The 21,702-nt window shown below is 33.1% G+C and overlaps 3 protein-coding genes and 1 non-coding gene across 5 annotated transcripts; 3 read left to right on the top strand and 1 right to left on the bottom strand.

Annotated features, from left to right (window-relative positions):
- Nucleotides 1–6,463: 6,463 nt before the first annotated feature.
- LOC124823865 (bZIP transcription factor 44-like) lies at nucleotides 6,464–6,817 on the top strand. Its single transcript, XM_047296172.2, has one exon. It carries the CDS (start codon nucleotides 6,479–6,481, stop codon nucleotides 6,815–6,817), a length of 339 nt encoding a protein of 112 aa, XP_047152128.1. The 5' UTR covers nucleotides 6,464–6,478.
- Nucleotides 6,818–8,687: 1,870 nt separating this feature from the next.
- LOC124823867 (CASP-like protein 4B1) lies at nucleotides 8,688–10,955 on the top strand. Its single transcript, XM_047296176.2, has 3 exons — nucleotides 8,688–9,070; nucleotides 9,802–9,937; nucleotides 10,559–10,955. Exons 1-3 carry the CDS (start codon nucleotides 8,799–8,801, stop codon nucleotides 10,748–10,750), a joined length of 600 nt encoding a protein of 199 aa, XP_047152132.1. The 5' UTR covers nucleotides 8,688–8,798; the 3' UTR covers nucleotides 10,751–10,955.
- A 371-nt stretch (nucleotides 10,956–11,326) lies between these two features.
- Nucleotides 11,327–14,386, bottom strand: LOC124823866 (putative WRKY transcription factor 26). 2 transcript variants are annotated; one of them, XM_047296175.2, is made up of 5 exons: nucleotides 13,946–14,386; nucleotides 13,689–13,850; nucleotides 12,539–13,167; nucleotides 12,265–12,426; nucleotides 11,327–12,167 (listed from the first exon to the last, which is right to left on the bottom strand). In XM_047296175.2, exons 1-5 carry the CDS (start codon nucleotides 14,153–14,155, stop codon nucleotides 11,714–11,716), a joined length of 1,617 nt encoding a protein of 538 aa, XP_047152131.1. In that variant the 5' UTR covers nucleotides 14,156–14,386; the 3' UTR covers nucleotides 11,327–11,713. The 2 variants fall into 2 exon arrangements, with proteins under 2 accessions (XP_047152131.1, XP_047152129.1); XM_047296173.2 differs by having other exon boundaries at nucleotides 12,539–13,170; nucleotides 13,946–14,381.
- An 830-nt stretch (nucleotides 14,387–15,216) lies between these two features.
- On the top strand, nucleotides 15,217–15,288 carry TRNAQ-UUG (transfer RNA glutamine (anticodon UUG)). The gene has a single exon. It is a non-coding gene; the product is annotated as a tRNA-Gln (tRNA).
- Nucleotides 15,289–21,702: the final 6,414 nt, after the last annotated feature.

Here is a 21,702-nt window from a genome sequence, read left to right on the forward strand (position 1 = left end):
GACCCAAATTCAAATGGGTACCAGCGTCAAAACCTTTTAACTATTGTACAGGAAAGGAGAAGTAGTTGTTGTAGCAGTGCACAACTCAAGGATGAGCTAACTTGATGATATAAAATTTGTTGAGTATCTACAAGCGGTAACAATCACTTTCACATTGCATCATGCATAATATTTGTTTGAATGATTGGTTGATGAATGTATGATTGTTGATTGATTGATTAGATTGTTTTCTGTAAAAATAAATTTTACGACTTTTAATCGATTTGATTAAGTATTAAATCGATTACATTTTGTTGTATGAATGTTTCTGTTTTGTGAAAACCTTTTGTCATACAGTAGTCAACTTTGTAAATAATGAAATCGATTAGATATTTCTGTTAAATGGGCTTTCTCTATTTTGAAAATTTAAATGGGTTTGAGGTGTAATTGTGTCTTTCGTGCCTATATATATGCATACCATGACTATAGTTGTAATATGCAAAATCCTTGCTTCTGTCAAAGAGTCTCTACATTATTTACCAAGTTTTGGCAAGATGGCCGCCTCATCTTCTCACCCAAGGAAGCGCTCTGCATCTTCTAGAAGAGAAGCTGATCTTTTTGGGTGGTTCAGCGATGACGATTAATGCACTGATTTCATATGCTAGTGGGGGTACAAGGAAGTGATCAGGCACAAATGCATGAGTATTCTATATTTTCGTAATGAAGGTTTCGTGTTTCAAGAATGGTTGGAGAAAGCTGGTCTAACCAAATTTGTTGAACTCCAAGGGGATTGCTATCCAAACCTAGTGAAGGTTTTCTATTCAAATCTGAAAAAGGAAGGTAATTGTCTCACGTCTAGAGTAAAGGGTGTGGAGATAAGTACTGATTATTCCATCTGGAAGTATGTAGCTAGATTTCAACAAGGACGACTGAATGCACATCGGGGATACCAAGATTCTACAAAACTGATATCTACAACAACTTCTTGAATAATCCTGACATGGTAGGGAAATATGAATCCTTTGATATTAAGAATTTATGCAAAGATGAATGCATATGTGCATGCATGATCAACTGGATTCTACTTCCAAGGGGTGAGGATCGTTCCATACTGAATGGTGAAGATGTGTATCTACTTTACGCATTGCAAACTAGTACTCAAACGGATTGGTCTTTAGTAATAAGTGATTATATGTTAAAGTGTGAAAAACAAAAGGAGTATCATCTACCATATGGTGTCTTTATCAGCAGAATCTTAAGAATGCAGAATGTGGATATCACAAATGAAAAGACTATTTGTTGCAACAAGAAGAACATTTTGGAAAGATTGTTCTTAGATTATGTGGGATTCAGAAAAGTTAAAGAAGGTTGGGTTTTCAAGGATGAATATATTCCCAGCACTGAAGAAATGAATCCTCAAAATGTTGACTTGTCAAGATATAAGTTCAAGCCTGAAACAAAATTTGAAGAATTTGTGGATGAAAGATTGAAAATATTGGATGAGAAAATGTTGATGCTTCAAAGATCATTCACTGAGCTGCATCGGAAGATGGACTATGCACTGAGAATAAATGCTTTTGGAGATACTTATGTAGATGATTCTGACAGTGCGAAGAACAATGTTGATAAAAAGATTGGGGAGTCCTCTAAAACAGAATAGGGGTCTTGTGTTTACAGTCTAGTGTCATGTGTTTTAGTTTGTTTGCTTAAATGTTTTGAGTATGTCTTTTGTAGTAGGCTTTATAAGTCGTTATCTTTGTTGTGTTCATCTGATTGTAATCATATTTCATATCAATGAAATTAGAATTATTTCTATATTGAGTACCTGATCATGTCTGATTTAAGTCGATTGTGTGGTGTATGAAGTTGATTGATTTACTATGTATCATTGTACTCATACATTTACATACAAAGAATTTACCTGTAATAATTCATGTATTAAAATGATTCTAAAATGCTTGATCTGGAAAGATCTTGAAAGGTTTTGCAGGAACATTGCTTCTGGATTAACTACTGGAGATACAATTCAAATGGAATGCAATGAAGTCGATTGCAACAGTGGATCAATCGATTACTGATTAACAGGGGTTATAAATTCCATGATTTGGAATTTGGTTATTCTGCTTATTGATCATAGACTGTTGATTGTTCCATTTTCAATATATCTTTGTTTTATTATTGATTGAAATTACTTGAGATAATATTGAGATTGTTGATTGATATTGTATATATGCTACATTGATGTGTTTGAACTATTTCTAATTTGATACAATACTGCCACTTGCCCATACATGTTATGAAATTTTCTGTGAAAACTGCATTGTGCATTTGGATTTTGATTATAAAACATGCATAATGGTAGGGGGAGCATTGCATAGGATTTTAGATAATTTCACATGCCTACACTCTAGGGGGAGATTATATCTTTATCATGTGATTATCTGTGACAAGGGGAGCAACATTGTTTGATTAATATGATTTACTGATGCATCTCTGAATAACTGTTTGTCAGCATATCATTATCATAAGGCATACCTTTTTTGCTAATGCACAAAGGGGGAGAATGCTGGGAGAATACTCTGATAATGTTGGGAGAATACTCTGATATACTCTGATATATTTTGATATATTACTCTGATATACTCTGATATATTTTCTTTGCTCTGATATGTTCTGATATGAATTTATATATATTTTTTGAGCTGAATCAAATGAGTATATCTCAAAATGTTTGCTCTGATACATTTTGATCATTTGTTAATCATTTGCATTGATACATTTTGACATTATATGATTTGATTTGTACAACATGGTTGTTTATTAATCATGGTTGTGCATCATCAAAAAAGGGGGAGATTGTTGAGATTGTTGATAGGGGAGCACTGGTTTAGTTGAACCTACAATCTCAGAGATTATTGTTTTTTATGATGACAACATAATTAATAACACATGTACTGTTTATGCGTTACATGTTCTATTGCTTACATGCTATATGTTTTAATCAATGTGTAAATCTGTTTAAAGCATTGAGAACGTGATTGTGTTGATACATTGCATTTCACTGTGCTATATAATTGATTTTATTGGTGAATGCATGTCTGATGTTTTATAGAAGGAAAACCACAAGCACTTATTTTGAACTTTTAATTGTGTGGCAAAATAGCAGTTTTAAGTCGACTTCATTATGAAGTGAGTCGATTAAAACTCGTGGCTTTGCACAAACCATTTTCAAAGTGTGCTGTGAGATTTTCAAAGTGAAAGGTTTTCAGAACTGTGTTTAACTGTGTTACATAGTCGATTACATGCAACGTGCATTCGACTAGTTTTGAAATTTTGTTAATGTTTGTATTAAATGGTACAACAGCTATATTTTTAAATATGCTGACCAAGCATTAAATGTCATTCGACTGCATTAATTGTACATTCAATTAACTGCATTGATTGCTCCTAACTGTTATAACAGAATTGTTATATTCGACTGCATTAGTAGCTAACTCAATTAAAATGCGTCTTAATTGTGAAAATCTATAAATTAATGCGAACTTGATTTCTGTAAGAACTTTTGTGAATCTAACCGTTTGTGATATCTTTTGCAGAAAGTGTATTCTTACAGAAAAAGAGAAAGAGCTCTAAGAAATGAATGTGGTGATCATCTACTTGTGGATTCTTGAAGAGCAAGTTAACTACACTCACAAAGGCTGATCATATCTACACATTGGGTGTAACTGAGAGATCAGAGGCTACAATCATGTAAAGATTGGATTGAGGTTCCCTGTTGTGATTACAAGAAGAAGAGTGTGTTGCGTTCTTGACTTTGAGGGTGGCTCAAAGGGTTTAGACTATAGGAGAGGGGATTCTTACTGCTAGTATGTTTGTATATGCCTATATTTTGATTAGATGGTTAGAGAGGTGTTTTATATTTTTGACCTGAGGTCGCTATAAAAACCTTGTTGTAAAAACTTTGATCATTATAGTGCATTGGCTTCTTGTGGTTGGAAGGACAATGGATGTAGGCTTGGCCGAACCAGTATAAAAACTCAGCCTTTGATCTTTCTATCCCTACACTCGTTTATTCAATCGACTCCATACTGTACTAAATCGATTTAATTTCCACTGCATAAACAAATCTTTTTCTTTGCGTTTCAAGAAAGCTTTTAAAGGCATCCACTTTGCAAAAAAGATTTAAAGAAAACATTGTTTTTACATTTCACCAATTCACCCCCCTTCTTGGTGTGAGAAATTAAGCCATTCTATTTTCAACATTATTCACTATATTACTTGTAACGATTTGGTATAGTTTCCAAAAAGTTATCATTCATCATTTTCTTCTAAGACCGAATTAATTGTTCATGTAATGTAAATTTTACCATAATGGATAATAGTATAAGAGTGAAGTTGTATTTGATACTCTGCATTCACTTTAACTTATTTTTTGGTATATTAACATGTGGATGTATTTAAATGAGTTTATACCTTTTTCATGTTAAAAAAAGAAAGTCCATGAGTTGGCCTTAATCCATAGGACTTTGCAGATATTTGGCCTATGGGCTTTTTTAATAAAAGATTTTTTTAATCCTGTGAATTTTTTTGACTTCAATCCATGTGAGTTAGAACCAAATCCTATGAGAGCTTATTTAACACGTCTAGCTACTTGTTACCATCCTTGTTCCATTATAACACAATTATTGGATGATTTTGTATAAGAAATAACTATATGGATTAAGATTATTTTTATCTTTAATCATTTTTACCTCAAGATATATTACTATCATAACCACTTTGTGATCTCAAATACAAATAAAATTATTCATATTCAGTAAACTTAAAAAAGAGTAAAGTTTTTAGCTTTGAAAGTTAAACAGAATTTTGTAAAAAGGGTTAGTAAATCTGAATAGTTGGGAGAAAATTGGTGAGTCAAATAGCAGACAAAAAGATTTTACTTTTATTGAGGGAACGGCGGCTTGTAAAAATAGGACCCGTTATTGGATTGTGTTGGTGTGTGATTATTTGGTGCAAATGTCAGAAATCTAATGTTATGAAACAACCTAAATATTCAATGTCTATCTTCAATTATTTATTAGACCGTTTTGTTTGAGGAGCTTTAGGTTGTTTTTCACTTCTGAAATTGGTTAAATAATTATAGACGTTTCTTTTTTATTTGTTTATATGCCTAAAGATTTCTTGTTGGCTTGAGTTACCTAAAGAGATAAGTTAAGGGAGAATACATCACTTTAATTAATAATAGAAAATATTTGGCTAAAATATTGTGAGTAGTTTAGCATTAAATATATATATATATATATATATATAAACTGTCATTTAATTTATGTTCTTCCATGTATGTTTAAGATCAAAGTTTTAGTTATTTTAGTAAAGTGTATCTTCATAAGCAAAAAGGGTTCTATGGTGTATTTAATTTAGTTATTTTACCCTTCTCATGTTTTCATTTCCTTCATTGGACAGATAACAACAAATATCATTTGTTAATAGAAAATCTTAATTTAAAGAAATTATAATTTCTCATTGAAGCTATATAAGTAATATTATTATCATACTCAATGCTTTAACATCATGAAATGTTATTTAATGAATACTTGTATTTTAATGTTAAAATAATGCTAAAATTATTTTTTATTTAAGGTTTAATGTCTCTGTAGGTCCTTATTTTGACCCAGAATCTCAATTAAGTCCATTTTCTTTTTGCCGTCTCAATTGGGTCCCCATTTTTGTAAAATTGTAACAATTAAAGGCCTACTGTCAAATTGGACAAACGGCCGTTTAATTGTTCGTTACGTGGCATGGGCAGTGTTTTCAGTAATCACAGGTGGAATTAAAAAAAGAGTTTTGTATTAAAAAGTACGAGGTTAAATGAGCTTTAGGGAAAGGGCACAGTGGAAAAACTCATTATGATTCCCATCTCACACTGACTTTCTATCAAACACCTTCTCTTCAACCTCGCCATGTTTATCATCCCAAACCCCACATAACAAATCTCACCCCTTTCTATTTTTCAGCACCAAAGCTTGAAACTTTACGAAATTAGGTTGGAGAATTTTGACTCATTTTTTTCCTTCTTCTCTCCAGGAAGTAGATATTAGAAGCGCAAATTAAATGTCCAACATCTTGTTGTTGATGTTTGAGATTCATGTATTTGATTCTCAGTGAGCTCTTCTTTTCCGGGTGTATGATCAATTCCACTGTTAGGCGCAGGACCCATTTAGTTCAATCCTTCTCAGTTGCCTTCCTCTATTGGTTGTACTACGTTTCATGATTTCTACCTCTTTCTCGCTATATCACTTATTATATATCATATAAATCTATAATGTCTACTGCTATATTTCTATTTTCATTATCATCATCGTCGCCGTCGTCGTCATAAAGTAATAATTTTTCGAGTCTGTTCGTGTCTAGTGTTTGGGTCCTGCGAACTGTGTTAACTAAGAAGGGTTGTGTTGTATTGTATTGTAATATTGTGTTGTGTTTTCATGTGTCTCATACCATGACTTCCTCAAGCGGAACATGTTCGGGTTCATCCTCTCTGCTTCAGAACTCGAGTTCTGAGGAGGACTTGCAAGCGGTAATGGATCAGAGAAAGAGGAAGAGAATGACATCGAATTGCGAATCTGCACGGCGATCTCGCATGAGGAAGCAGAAGCACTTGGACGATCTGGTTACCCAAGTGGCTCAGCTGAGAAAGGAGAATCAGCAGATACTCACCACCGTCAACATCACCACGCAGCAGTTCTTGAGCGTTGAGGCTGAGAACTCGGTGCTCCGGGCTCAGGTGGGTGAGCTGAGCCATCGGTTAGAGTCTCTGAATAAGATCATCGAACTCTAGTTGTGTGTGAGAAAGAGAAGGGAAGACCAATTACTGAAGTGGGAATCATAATGAGTTTTCCCACTATGCCCTTTCCCTAAAGCTGATTTAACTTCATACTTTTTTAATTTTTAATTCCACCTGTGATTACTGAAAACACTGCCCATGCCACGTAATAAACAATTAAACGGTCGTTTGTCCAATTTGATGGTAGGCCTTTAATTGTTACAATTTTACAAAAATTGGGACCCAATTGAGACGGCAAAAAGAAAAGGGACTTAATTAAGATTCTGGGCCAAAATAAGGACCTGAGACATTAAACATTTATTTAAATACTTTCTTCTTCTTTCTCTTTTAGCTTTCACATGTTATATGTGTCGAATTGAAAAACCTCAATGAATTAAAAGATAATTTATTAATATTTTCGTTAATATATATATATATATATATATATATATATATATATATATATATATATATATATATATATATATATATTAAATATTCTCATTTTCAACCTTTCATCTGATTTTACATTAACAACCGAATATTCGTGCATATTGATTATCCCTAAACAAATCTTTCTTTTATGAGATGTGTCTCTAACTATTCCAATTCTTTCTCTTTTAATTAATATACTAAAAACAAAGATTAAAGGTAAAGAAAAGTAAAACAATGTTATCAAACTCACTATCTATTTTTCTTTATTCCCTTCTATTATTATGAATACGTAAGATAATTAAAGTATTCAAAATATTGTATTTTTAAAATATAATTGAGTGTAAAAAATGAATATAAAAAAGAAGAAATAAGAAAATTTATACGTTATAATTTATTATTATTTTAATTTAAATAATTAATTATATTTTGTAAATATTTGTTTGGCTTAACATTTATGGAAAATGGAGATAATACATTCTTTTTTATTTCACTTTTTTTCCATAGAAAGAATAAATTAAAAAATAATTTGTTTAAACAAAGATTGAAAAATGATGATATGCGTAGTTATACGAGTCATACATTTTAAACGTGAAAAAAATAAACCATAGTCAATTAAAATAATTGTATTCATTACATTGTTAATTTATTATTATTTTGATTTTAATAATTAATTATATTTTGTAAATATTTTTTTGGCTTAACATTTGTGGAAAATGGAGATAATACATTCTTTTTTATTTAACTTTTTTGCCATAAAAAGAATAAAGTAAAAAATAATTTGTTTAAACAAAGATTGAAAATGATGATTGTAAGAGATTATGCGTAGTTATAGGAGTCATACATTAATTTTAAACGTGAAAAAATAAATCATAGTCAATTAAAATAATTATATTCATTACATTGTTACAAATTATGATTCTTATTTTGATAACAGATCTATTTTTTTATGATAAGAAAGAGAGATAATCATTTACATATATTAATAAAGAGAAGTGAGAATTTAATACTTTTTAACATAACTATTTTCAATTGAGAAATTATTAATCTTTTGAGTTCTTAATATAGAATAAATGAAAGATTAAGATCGAGAATAATTCATAAATTGATCTCATAAGCTGTTTTTTTCATATAATTTATTAATTAAGCAAAAGTGAGACACAATTTGTATTTAAATAAACTAAATTTAATTCATGATGAATTAGAGTGTATTTAGATGAATAAAAAATTATATAGAAATTAACTTTCCAATGTAGTTATCTCATTGCCACGCTGGCACTCCCAATCATGCATCATTGCCATCATCGCAACATTGCTGTGGCAGCTATATCATTCCTTTTTTTGGATACTCTCGCTCCTTCAACCAATGCCATCACGCCACGTCATCTTCGCTACTAATAACGCGCGCGTGAGCTCAGACCACTCTGTTCCCCCGAAACTTCGATAACTTCCATAACGATTTTACCAACATTGCCACCTTACATTAGCAAACACAAAAACACCAGACCACGCTGTTTTCTTTCACTTCAATTCTTTCAAATCCCAATCCAAAACCAAACACAAGATGTCAAATCCCGACGGAAATTCGTCGCCAAAGATACATGTTCAGTCTCCCCCTGTGGCGCCTTCTGCGCCCACTGAGAGCCAACGGACGTCGGCTACCGGCGGCGGTGGAATAGCCGGAATCCTGCGGCGGTGGAAGAGGGAGGACTTGATGAAGAGAGGGTCATTAGCACTGCGAGGGATCGCTCTGTTTCTCTCTTTGATTTCATTCATTGTCATGGCCAGCAATAAACACGGCGATTGGAGAGATTTCGACAAATATGAAGAGTACAGGTAGAAATCTGACACCCGGTTTTTGGAATTTTGGATTAAGAACCATTGGTATTGGTCAAGATTTGTTTTTTTTTTTTAATGTTGATCTGAGAATTGAGATGTGAGATAAAACTATTCGTTGGTCTGAGTTGTTAGGATAGTTTATTGGTTTTGAGACAGATAAATGTTAGAAATATAATGTGTTAAATAAACAAGAAGGGTTGGTCTAACCAAAATGACTGGTCTCTCGTGGAGTGAAACAAACCAAGGCTCGAATTTCCACTGATAGAGGTTTTCACATCTTGTGTGTGAATTGTTATCTCCTAAAGGGAAAAACATTGAGAAACCAACAAAATTATGAGTTTAATTTTATTTAACACCAGGAATCAATACACTTTAGAGAGCATTGAATATGTGAATTAGCTGTCAGAACTTGTTCTAGCTTAATGTATTGTCTCAGATTCAAACTCTAAATGTGCAGTTATGTTAAAAAGTTTCAAAACCCTTGTCACTCCTAATAATGAATTTTGTCACAACAACTCAAGCAAGGTTATTTCTCACAACCACAAGGATATAATACATGTGGTTTCTTCTTTTTTAAATTACACTTTAAATAAATTCTATATAAAATGTGTGATCTTTATCATGACAATTATAATTGATTGAATCACAATACAAAACTTCAGTTTTAGATACATAGATAGTGGATTCACGATAGTGATGAAGTTGAATTGTGATTTGGAGAATGACAGGTACTTGCTAGCTATAGCGATTTTGTCTAGTTTGTACACTGGAGGCCAAGCGTTCCGTCAAATTCATGAACTTTCCACTGCAAAACAATTGCTTAAGCCAAAAATGGCAGCTATCATTGACTTTTCTGGTGATCAGGTTTGATATCATTTTTCTCTAATTTCGTCGATCCAGCTTTTTTTATTATCGTATGTCTGGTTCTATGGCTTGTGAGGAGTCACTAATCAAAGTCGGTGTGTTTAAGTTTAAGTTGAATCAAAATTTGTTGCGTCCTTTGAGGCTGAATGGCTGAGAGCTATCACCAGTTTTAAAAGATTGGGTTGGAAACTTTTTACTTCTTTCAGAAGTTACCTCTACGGAAATCGTGAAAATGAAAGAATATCTGATAGGACTCCTAATAAGGATGGGCTGTTAATCAACATGAAACAATTATAGAGGGAGCAAGGCCCAAAATATGGAATGTTTAAAATGAAATGTTTTTATAAGAATGCAGTGACGTTTTAAATGCTTCAATAATGCAATCACATGGGAGATTTTTATTGGCCTTAGTTTTGGACAAGTTAATGAGTCCAACTGATGGCAACACCATATAATATTCAGATGATCTATCAGTTGGTAGAGGCTTCAGTTTGAATGACTCAAAGCTTTAAAGTATATTTGTTTATTCAAAATCACAACCTTTATGATTGGCTATGATATGCGAAATATTTGCCCTTTGAAGGACTACAAATCTTAATTGCATAACGTTTTTTGTTGCAGATTGTTGCATATCTTTTGATGTCATCTGCTTCTTCAGCAGTTCCATTGACAAATAGAATGAGGGAAGGGTCTGACAATATATTTACAGATGCTTCAGCTGCAGCCATTAGCATGTCTATTTTTGCCTTTTTGTCTCTAGCAGCATCAGCCCTTATTTCTGGCTACAAACTATCAACTCAACCTTATATCTGAAGGCGGAACTGTGCAAAACTCTCCCTATTATTGTTTCACACTTTCATACTTCTATACAAATCACATTTTTCTGTAAAGATGAGAAAGGAACTCAGACCTCACCTCTCTGGCTCTGTTCACATGTTAAACAGTGAGATCTGATATTGATTTAATATACCAATACATGTAATGTTTAATCTCTTTTGTATTGGAGACTGTTTATTGACCAGTTTGGCCAAAAAAGGAAAAACCAATGTGGGGAATGCATTATTCTTGCCTGAGTCTGAGACACAGGCAATAGAAGTCAGAACTGAAGTGCATTTTGTTTCCATAGCAATAAAAGACTTGACTTGCTAAAATGTTAGATTTCAACTTTCAAAATTTGGACACTAGTTTAATACAAAATTCTCTGCCGTGAAAATTTTCTGAACTGCCTCTTCTTTTCTACTTAAATAAGAAGTTACTAAACATTTCATTATCATCAAAATTTGCATCAAGGACTATGTTTTGTTTTGAGGGCAATAAGGACTTTGAATTGAATATTTATCAAAGTCTGAGATGGCGTTGTAAAATATGGAAATTCTGGACCTCCTGATATTCATCAGTCATCACAAATCATTTAATATAAACAAGAAGTAGAGACTGCATAGTGGAAATTGCCAGCACAAGCATTCTTACAAGATTAATTAAAGAAGATTCTTCCAAGAAAACCTTTTCCCCTAAAATACAACAAAAGAATAATAGAATTCATTCGTCAAATCATATGATAAAGATCAAAGTTTCTATTGGGAGATGAACTTGGTAGACAGGTAGTATAGCAACAATTTGCTGTCACTATGGCTGTAGTTCCACTCACTAATCTAAATGAGGTAACCAAGAAAACAATTGGGAATTCTTTGTCCATATTCTGCTGTGATGAGTAACTAAAATCCTACATGCTATACAATAACATATCCAGGATAATATTAATAAGTAGGGCAAAATTCAGAAGTCCTTTGACAGAAATGACTGAAGGAAGGAGTCATCCTTTCTCTCATCCTTGGCATTTGAGTATGTAGCATGTGAGTACGGTGCATGATCCGTGTATGAACTCATTGATTTGTTGAGAGCCGATTGGCCAAAATTTCCAGGGTTCTGGAACTTGTCCAGTGCAAAAGATTCCTGATTTCTGGTTGCTGGAAGTTTGGTATTATTGTAGAGAGAATTTTTGAAACCTGATGAGTTGGAATAACAGTTCACTGCAGAGGGTCTTATAGGAGCCGATATGCTGCTGTTCACAGGATTTCTGTTCATGTTATAACTTGCGCTACCACGTGCAGCAGGCACATCATGGTTGTGTTTCCCTTCATAGGTTGTGATCACAGCTTTGATATCATGCGCAGCTCTCTCAACATGTTTTCTCACTGAACAACCAGGGGCAGTGCATTTGTAATAGCTCCTGCACATGGAATGTGAACAAGTTATGGTATTGATGACAATGAACTGTAACGCATAGAAGCATTGACTAAAGGTCTTTGTTCTCTTCAGTTAATTACCTTGCATTTGGATTTCCTTTCACTACTTTCTGTCCATATTTCCTCCACCTAAAGCCATCATCAAGTATATCAATTTCGCTTGTGGTTTGAACTACAACTCTAGGCTCTCTCACAGTTCTACTCCCTGAGGCGGAATAGTCATCATTTTCATTATCTCCTTTCCTGAAACAAAGTGAATCAGAATTAGTTATATTATATTTCAGACCAAGTAAACTCTGCATTTTCATTCTAAAGTAGTGAATCAGGCCATTAGATTGTCGTTTATCGATCTTACCATCTTTTTGCCTCTGGTCCAAGGTTATCTTCATCTCCCCCAGAATAACTGGTTTGGGATGTTTGTTCAAACTCCTCCTCTCCTACAGAAGCTGAAGAATCTTCCTTCATGGAGAAATGATCCATTTGTGGATTGCCTAGGGTCACCACTGATTGATCAGAAATCCCAGAGTTTGTGCAAGATGAAGAAGGTTGATGAATTGATTGAGAGCTTGTTCTTCTAGTAGACTGTGGTTTTGGGTGGTTATGATGGCCCTTGTACACTATTTCAGTAATTTGGCCATCCAAAGACTTCTCAACTTTCTTCTTCACAGAGCAATTTGGATGTGTGCATTTGTAATAACTACGAGGATTTTCACTCCCTTTCACTTGTTTCTGTCCATATTTTCTCCAGTTGAATCCGTCTTCCGATCTCTTTTGTTCTCTAACAGACTGAGATGCATTGGCGTAATTAAAACGACCAGACCCAGGAACTGAATTGCTTTGTAATTCTGATTTGTGCGATGCCATTTCTGCGGAAAAGCTCTGAATCGGAGGGTATTCAGATTTTGTTGCTGTCCTCTCAGATGAATAATCAGTTTGCTTTGAAGGTTCATTGAATTTCCACATATCTTGCTTCTTAAGAGGTTCCTGCTGCTCAAGTAAAACAGGTAGTTAGAATACAAATCCAAATACACGACAAGAATAACATGTTTCAAGTCATCAATAAATCAAATATTGTTTACTGTGATTATGCAGCTTGATTATATCATTACTATGGAGTTTATTGTTTGTCAAAACATAGAAACATACATTGACATACTTTTGGCTTAGAATTTTTCAACTTGGAATATGCTATGCAAGTTCTTTTTTAACCGTTCAAACCGTGTTTATGCCAACAAAAATAAAATAGGGAGATAAGATTAACAAAGAAGAAGAATATAATACAAAGGACCATTAAAAACAAGTAAACAATAAACTGACCCCACAAAGCGATCCGAGACAAAAAGAAAAACTATGAAGCTAACATTAGAAACGAGTCCAAATGTCTAAACAGAAAAGAGAACAACAACCAGCCTGCAAGTGTATTTGATGATCAAAGATTAACCAAAAAGACACAGAAAATAACACTTGTTTAAGTGAAATAGTGACAAAAAGACAACAGTGCTCACCACTTGAAGCATGCCTGAGGAAGATTGAATTTGGGTTTGGAAAGAGAAGTCCGAGTAGTTTTTCTCATCCTCTTTGTCACGTTGTTGTTCTTCTTCTCCTGAACCGTTCCTCCAGTTGAAGGTCTGCGCAGCCAAAGCCTCAGTAGTAGGAGATGCAAAAATCTAAAAACCACACACATAACACCAAAGAAAACCCCACAATTAGTGATGAAACCAAACCAGAGCAGATTATTTACATGAGAAAGCTTGTAACTTACATTTGGAGAAGGCAAAAACAAAGAAGAGTTGAAGAACTCGGATGGGCTGAAAGCAGATGAAAAGGGCAAGTAAGAAGAAGGGGAAGGGGGAGAGGGAGAGAGAGGTAGAGAAGGAGGTTGAGCAGACTTGAATTTTGGAACATCAAGTCCAAGTTGATGATGTTTAAATTCAGAAGTTCCCCAGTTACTATTATGATCACCCATGGTCATGTTACTATAGTATTGTTGTTTGTTACAATTGTTGGAAAGAAGGTGAGTGAAAGATATCTTCTTGAGGGAAGAAAAGGTTGGTAGGTTTTTAGTTTGTATTGGAAAAACAGAAAGTGGTGTGTGGCATGATATAAGGAGAGGAGACAGAAGTTAATAGTGATAATATAGGAGGGAATTGGTGCAAGATTTTTTGGCAAAGCTTGAAATCACCAGAAAAAAGTCTTGGAAGGTGCTTCTAGGAAGGTGAAGAAATGTTTGACCGTGGAAAGCTCAATTGGGTCAAGACTTGTGGGTTTGACTGGGTTGCCTCAGCCTGCCAGCTACTTGCTACCACCCTTGTTCCATTATAACACAATTATTGGATGATTTTGTATATATAAGAAGAAATAACTATATGGATTAAGATTATTTTTATCTTTAATCATTTTTATCTCAAGATATATTACTATCATAACCACTTTCTGATCTCAAATACACATAAAAATATTCATATTCAGGAAACTTAAACAAGAGTAAAGTTTTTAGCTTTGAAAGTTAAACAGATTTTTGTAAAAAGGGTTAGTAAATCTTAATAGTTGGGAGAAAATTAGTGAGTCAAATAGCAGACAAAAAGATTTTACTTTTATTGAGGGAACGGCGGCTTGTAAAAATAGGATCTGTTATTGGATTGTGTTGGTGTGTGATTATTTGGTGCAAATGTCAGAAATCTAATGTTATGAAACAACCTAAATATTCAATGTCTATCTTCAATTATTTATTGGACCGTTTTGTTTGAGGAGCCTTAGGTTGTTTTTCACTTCCGAAATTGGTTAAATAATTATAGACGTTTCTTTTTTAGTTGTTTATATGCCTAAAGATTTCTTGTTGGCTTGAGTTACCCAAAGAGATAAGGGAGAATACATCACTTTAATTAATAATAGAAAATATTTGGCTAAAATATTGTAAGTAGTTCAGCATTAAAATATATATATATAAACTGTCATTTAATTTATGTTCTTTCATGTATGTTTAAGATCGAAGTTTAAGTTATTTTAGTAAAGTGTATCTTCATAAGCAAAAATGGTTCTATGGTGTAGTGGTTAGCACTCTGGACTTTGAATCCAGCGACCTGGGTTCGACTCCCGGTAGGACCTTTTTGTTTCTCATCATTAAAATTTTGACAATCTTAATGTGTAATTTTCTACATCCCAAAAAGTTAGAATTAAACACCATTCTCTCTTAGATGGTGTTGTCCATTAAAATATTAACAAAAACTTCAAAATTAAATCATATATATCTCATATGAACAGTCATCCAAAATATAATGAAAATAATTTTTTTTCTAAGTTTATCTTCTAAACTTATAGAAAAATTTGTCTGTGTGATCGTTGTATAGATTTATATAGGATATTTTATAAAGAATATCTATGATATTTTTCTAAAAAATATGTATTAAGTATGTCTGTCATATTAATACTAATACTTAACATATCTCAAATCACTTCTTCAGTCCATATTCAGTCTTTACATGTTAGAATAAGTTTATCAAAATACTTCAATAATAAAAGTATTATAATATTTTAATTTTAATTAATAAAAAAAAGTAATATAAAATAATATCTTAATTACTTATTTTAATTAAAATCACATATTGTATTGTCTTGCATAAATGACAGTCCAACTGCTCATGCTGGTATACATCAAAGAGATTAATTGATTGAGATAAATGGTATTGATCATGTATATATATTTTTCTTCTTGTTATCATCTAATTTTCTGTAGTTTATCATTGAAAACCATTTATTATATGATTTTTTCAAAGGTGCTAGTAATGTTAATACTGAATAGATTAAATTGAGGTAGAAAAAGGTATTATGGAAAATATCATATCTTAGTTTGAGGCATAATATAACACTATCCCGAGTCTCTTCCTAAAGTCCTCAAAACAGTTTTCTGGTTTGCATGCTTCATAATTTTTCAGCTGCTGTCACTGTCAGACTTAATCAGGAGATAGAGATGCAATCTCTCAGGTGAAGCAGGTGTGATTTTCTTTGTTTGAAAATATTTGGATTGTGCAGGTGAGAGGCTTGTTGGCATTGACAGTGAAACTGCAGCACAAAGGCTTAAAGGGAATATTAATACTGTTACAGTAAAGGTTCATCGTGTAACTGTCATACTTCCTTAATATAAGCTTTATTTGTAACAGTGAGCTAGGCCTTGGAATCGGATACTCCGTGAGGCTGTAATCGGTTACTCAAAATTTAGATTAAACTAAATTCTTTTTTTCAGCAGAAAAGATTAAAATATAAGAAGCACATGGGATTGTTTCATATGGTAATTAACTGGTAATAGTTTATTTCTCGTGTGAAATTGACTTTCCCTTAAAGTAATGACTTGAGAAGGGTTGAAAAAGCCCAAAGACTATAAAGACTTAGATCAATAACTAAAAGAAACCAAATTTTAGTCAAAAAGTCAACCTAGCAGAAAAATTATTTTTCTGAGCTAATCAAAATAATACTGAATTTAAAAATAAATAAAAATCATAAACCTTAAAAACCAGTCTGAATTGAAAGAAAAAGTTTATAGTAGAAAGAATTAATGAGGTAGAAAAAAAAAGCTTTTTTTTTAATAATGGAAAGAAGAAAGCAATAGAAAAAGGAGAGTAGAGTGGAAGGAAGAAGAATAAATAAGAGTTGCTGCATCCTACCGTCTCACATGTAATACTTTTCTTTCCACTTTCTTACTTTTTTTAATTTCTTTTTCTACGAACACATCACCAATTAATGAAAATCCGAGGCCACATAAACAAAAATAACCATGAGTTTTTCATCCGCTATCTTACACAGTTTCAAGCATATAGGAAAACAGTCTTTTAAATAAATTAGTTCTCTGAAATATGAAATCACTCAAAAGTTTATTTTGAAAAAGATATAAGCGTGACAATTTTATTATATATTTTAAGAAATGAAGAAACCATAAAATAACTAAATATGACCTAGTTAAAACACAAAACATCCTAACATAAAAGATAAAAGAGTTAAATATATTTTTAGTCCTTAAAATGTAATAATTTAGAAAATTTAGTTTTAAAGAGTTGGTATAGTGTTTAAATAATGAGACCATGTTATTTTAAATATTAAAATTATAAATAAAAATTTCTTTAAAGGTCTCATTACTTAAAACACAAATTATTTTTCTAAAATTTATTCTCTAAGTCTCCATTACTTTCTCTCTTAAAGTTCTAACCACTAAATCATTGTTTTGAAGATTAAGAAATGTCAAGGTGATCACAACAGCAAGATCTTTATTTCTATCTGATTATTTTTCTCAAAAGAGTAAGTTAGTTTCTACTCTTCTTTTTTGAACTATATCTTTTTTCTTGCATGTGAGCAATCTTTTGTCCCATGTGTCTTTCTATCATTCTAGTATGTTCCCAACTGATAACTGATTTTAACTAGGTACTCGATCATGATTATGTGGTGTGTAGGTGTAGATAGAACTTTTTAAGTTGGGGATGGAGTTTTAGGTCCTTTCGAGCTGTTTTAGCTTCTATTATCTAAGGGAAGCTAATGTTTTTTCTCTAAAGTCTTTTTAAGTTTGATAATTTGTTGTTATGTGTTTTAATTGAAGTAAAATTGATTTGGTATGGTTTATAGCTTGCGAAAATACAATTGTATGGTAGTATGAGTACTTGAAAATAAATTATATGTGTTATTTGAGTTGGAAGAGTATTACTAAGAATGATGGTTAATTGCTACTTATTTTGGTCACTTGAGATAATATGTTAAGGTTATAATTAGTTTGAATCTGCTATTGCATCTTGATGTAGTCAGTAGGTAGAGTTTTATGTATTTTAGAGATTTTGACAAGTGAAAATATGTCTGACAGGTAGATGAAAAGTTCTTTTTTTCCACCTTATAGACGTCTGATCCCGTCACCCCGACGTCTGTATACGATTATAGACGTCGGTGCCCCTCCTAACGGACGTGTATATGTCTGACAAGTAGATGAAAAGTTCTTTTTTTCCACCATATAGACGTCGGATCCCGCCATCTGACGTCTAAATGGCTTGATAGGGTAGGTGAAAAGTTGTTTTGGACGTCATATTAGTGAGGGTCTCGACGTCTAGGCGAGAATAGACGTCGGTTCCCTAGGTGCCCGACGTCTTGTTTGCTGTTAAATCAAAAATCAAACTTGCGGTTGCGCGCACTTCATCAACTTGTTTCTCGCCTTTTCTCTCCGCAGCATTGCATTTTTCAGGTGCGTTTTTGTCTCTTTTGAATCTTTTAAACATACTTTTACTCCGATTAAATTAGTCTTTGATTGATTATCTTCCATTTGAACCGATTAAAATGAGTTTTTGTTGTGTTTTGGTGCAGTTTTTCTCGTGTCTTTGGGTAGCGTAGTAGCATATTCTCCCTTTGCTAGTTTCCTCGTAAGAAAAGCTTGCGTCTTTTGGATGTCTTATAGCGTTTCAACCCAACACCGAACCTGGGTCCTTGCCTAGTTCTCAAGTCACCGTATTCATTTTCATTGTCGGTTGGAATGGAACTAGGCGGACACAGATTCGGTTTTCGATTGAAATGCCATAAGAGGTCCAAAAGACGCAACATTTTCTATGACAAAACTAGCAAAGGAAGAAGGTGTTACTACGCTACCTAAAGACACGAGCTGCAGTAGACATCGGTTAATGCTATATCCGACGTCTATAGAGCCCTTAGACGTCGGTTAATGCTATATCCAACGTCTATAGAGCCCTTAGACGTTGGTTAATGCATGTCTGACGTCTATAAAGACGTCGTGTAATCAATTCTTTAATTTTCAATTGAATGAAAAACACACACAGGATCTTGAATTTTCATGATACTCACTATTCTCTCATACACAATGGAAAAGAACTTACCTGGATCCATTGTATAGTTTCTTCCTGTCAACGTTCTCCCTTCTCTTACTCCTCTTTAATGCTTTCTTGATGATATAGAAATTTTGAGGGATGTCACAGTTTCTTTTCTTTTCAGAGAACGTAACATTTCTTTCTCTCTTTCCAGAAACTTAATCTGTCAACCGTAGTCCAACTTTTTCCCTCTTTTATGATATTTAATCAATTTAATAAAATACCAAAATGTCCTTTTTGAAGTGAGAAGAGAGGGATTAATTTTAATAACTCTAAAATAATCCCTATAACTTTAATACATTATATTCTAATAATCATCACATTAGAATCTGTGCATCAAAGTTATACTTTAAATTACATGAACCAATCTTAAATATTAATATAATTTAACATTCTCCCACTTGGTTCATGTGATGACTTGAAGATCTAAAACTAAACTTTAAGTGTGCATCATTCATTAGAATTATCAAGTCATCATCCTTATATGAATTGAAATGATCGGATCATGGCGGGCAAAAGTCATGAACGACAAGATTCCTTCCATGTATCACATGATCAAACCAACTCAACATAACTTTAATCAATCTTTTAACTTTCATGTCTCTAAAAGAGATATAACATGTTACCACAATCAATAATACATGTATATAACTTAATGTGGATAACAATAGAATAAAGAGAAACATAACTTTAATTGAATTCACAAGTGTCATGACAATACAAGCATATAACTATACATATCCGTATAGATAGATAACATCATTATGTTAATATTGACTTATCCATAATGCATATACTTTCAACATGGCAAATAAACTTTTTGGGCGGTAGTCCTTTAGTTAACGGATATGCTATCATCAAATCCGTACCAATATGCTCAATTAACACTCTACGTTTCTGCAGTTCTTCTTTAACCGACAAGCATTTCAAATCCATGTGTTTAGCACCCTTTGAGTACTTGTCATTTTTAGAGAAGAAGACGGCTGCGGAATTATCACAATAAATCCTTATCGGCCTAGCAATACTGTCAATAATGCCAAGCCTCGATACAAAGTTCTACAACCATAAAGCATGAATCGTGGCCTCAAAGCATGCCACGAATTCAGCTTCCATGGTGGAAGTAGCAATGACTAATTTTTTGCACTTTTCCAAGAAATTGCTCCTCCAGCTAATAGATAAACATAACCAAATGTGGATTTTCTTGAATCCACACATCCAGCATAGTCTGAATCAGAGTAGCCAACCATCTCAAGATGATCTGACTTTCTGTAGGTAAGCATGTATTCTTTGGTATCTTGTAAATACCTAAGAACTTTCTTTGCAGCTTTCTAGTGATCCATTCCGGGATTACTTTGATATCGGCCTAACATTCCAACAGCAAAACTAATATCTAGCCGAGTACAAGTTTGAGCATACATCAAACTCCCAACCACTGACGCATAAGGAATAGACTCCATGACCTTTCGTTCCAAATCATTCTTGGGACATTGCATTTGACTAAACTTGTCTCCTTTTTGAATTGGAACTATTCCAGGAGAACATTTTTCCATTCTGAATCCCTCTAACACTTTGTTAATATAGCCTTTTTGAGACAAACTTAACAATCCTTGTGATCTATCACAGAATATTTCTATTCCTATCACATAAGATGCCTCATTCATATATTTCATTTCAAAGTTGCTAGAGAGAAACTTCTTTACATCATGTAACATACCAACATCATTAGCAGCAAGAAGAATATCGTCAACATATAGAACCAATATAACAAACTTACTACCATTGATCTTCATATATATATACACCGGTCAACGATGTTCTCTATAAAACCATATGAAGTTATGATATCATTAAATTTTAGATACCATTGTCGGGAAGCTTGTTTCAGTCCATATATTGATTTCTTCAATTTACACACCAAATTTTCTTTTCCTGTTATTGTGAAACCTTCTGATTGGTCCATATAAACTTCCTCTTCTAAGTCACCATTCAGAAAAGCGGTCTTTGCATCCATTTGGTGAAGCTCTAAATCATAATGAGCCATCGAAGCCAAAACAATTCTCAAAGAGTCCTTCTTAGAAACAAGAGAGAAGGTCTCTTTGTAGTCAATACCTTCCTTTTGAGTGAAACCTTTGGCGAATAATCTAGCTTTATACCTTTCAATATTGCCTTTTGAGTCATGTTTAATCTTAAAGACCCATTTACAACCGACTCTTTTTGAACCCTTAGGCAATTCAACTAGATCACATACTTTATTGTCATCCATTGATTTCAATTCTTCTTTCATAGCATTCAAGCAATTCTCTGAATTATTACTTTCCATGGCTTGTGTGAAAAAAACTGGATCCTCATCAATGCTTAAGTCACATTCATGTTCAAAAGAGTAAACCACATAATAATTCGAAATAGCAGGTCTTTTCTCCCTTACAGACCTTCTTAATGCTGCTTCTTGTGGTTCCTCTATCAATTGCTCATTTATGACTTGCTCATTTGTGACTTGCTCATTGTCAATTGGCTCAACATTTATATGTTCATTTTGTGGGATTGGAACATTAACTTGTTGTCTCTGCTTGTTGTGTGACTGTGATACAACAATAGGGATAACAACTTCAGAAGAGACATTAGATGTAGAAACACTATCAGTATGCTCTTGAATATCCACTATTCGTGATTCCTC

Source organism: Vigna umbellata, chromosome 3, assembly GCF_029865625.1.
Source record: "Vigna umbellata cultivar VRB3 chromosome 3, Vumbellata_1.0, whole genome shotgun sequence".
NCBI lineage: Eukaryota > Viridiplantae > Streptophyta > Magnoliopsida > Fabales > Fabaceae > Vigna > Vigna umbellata.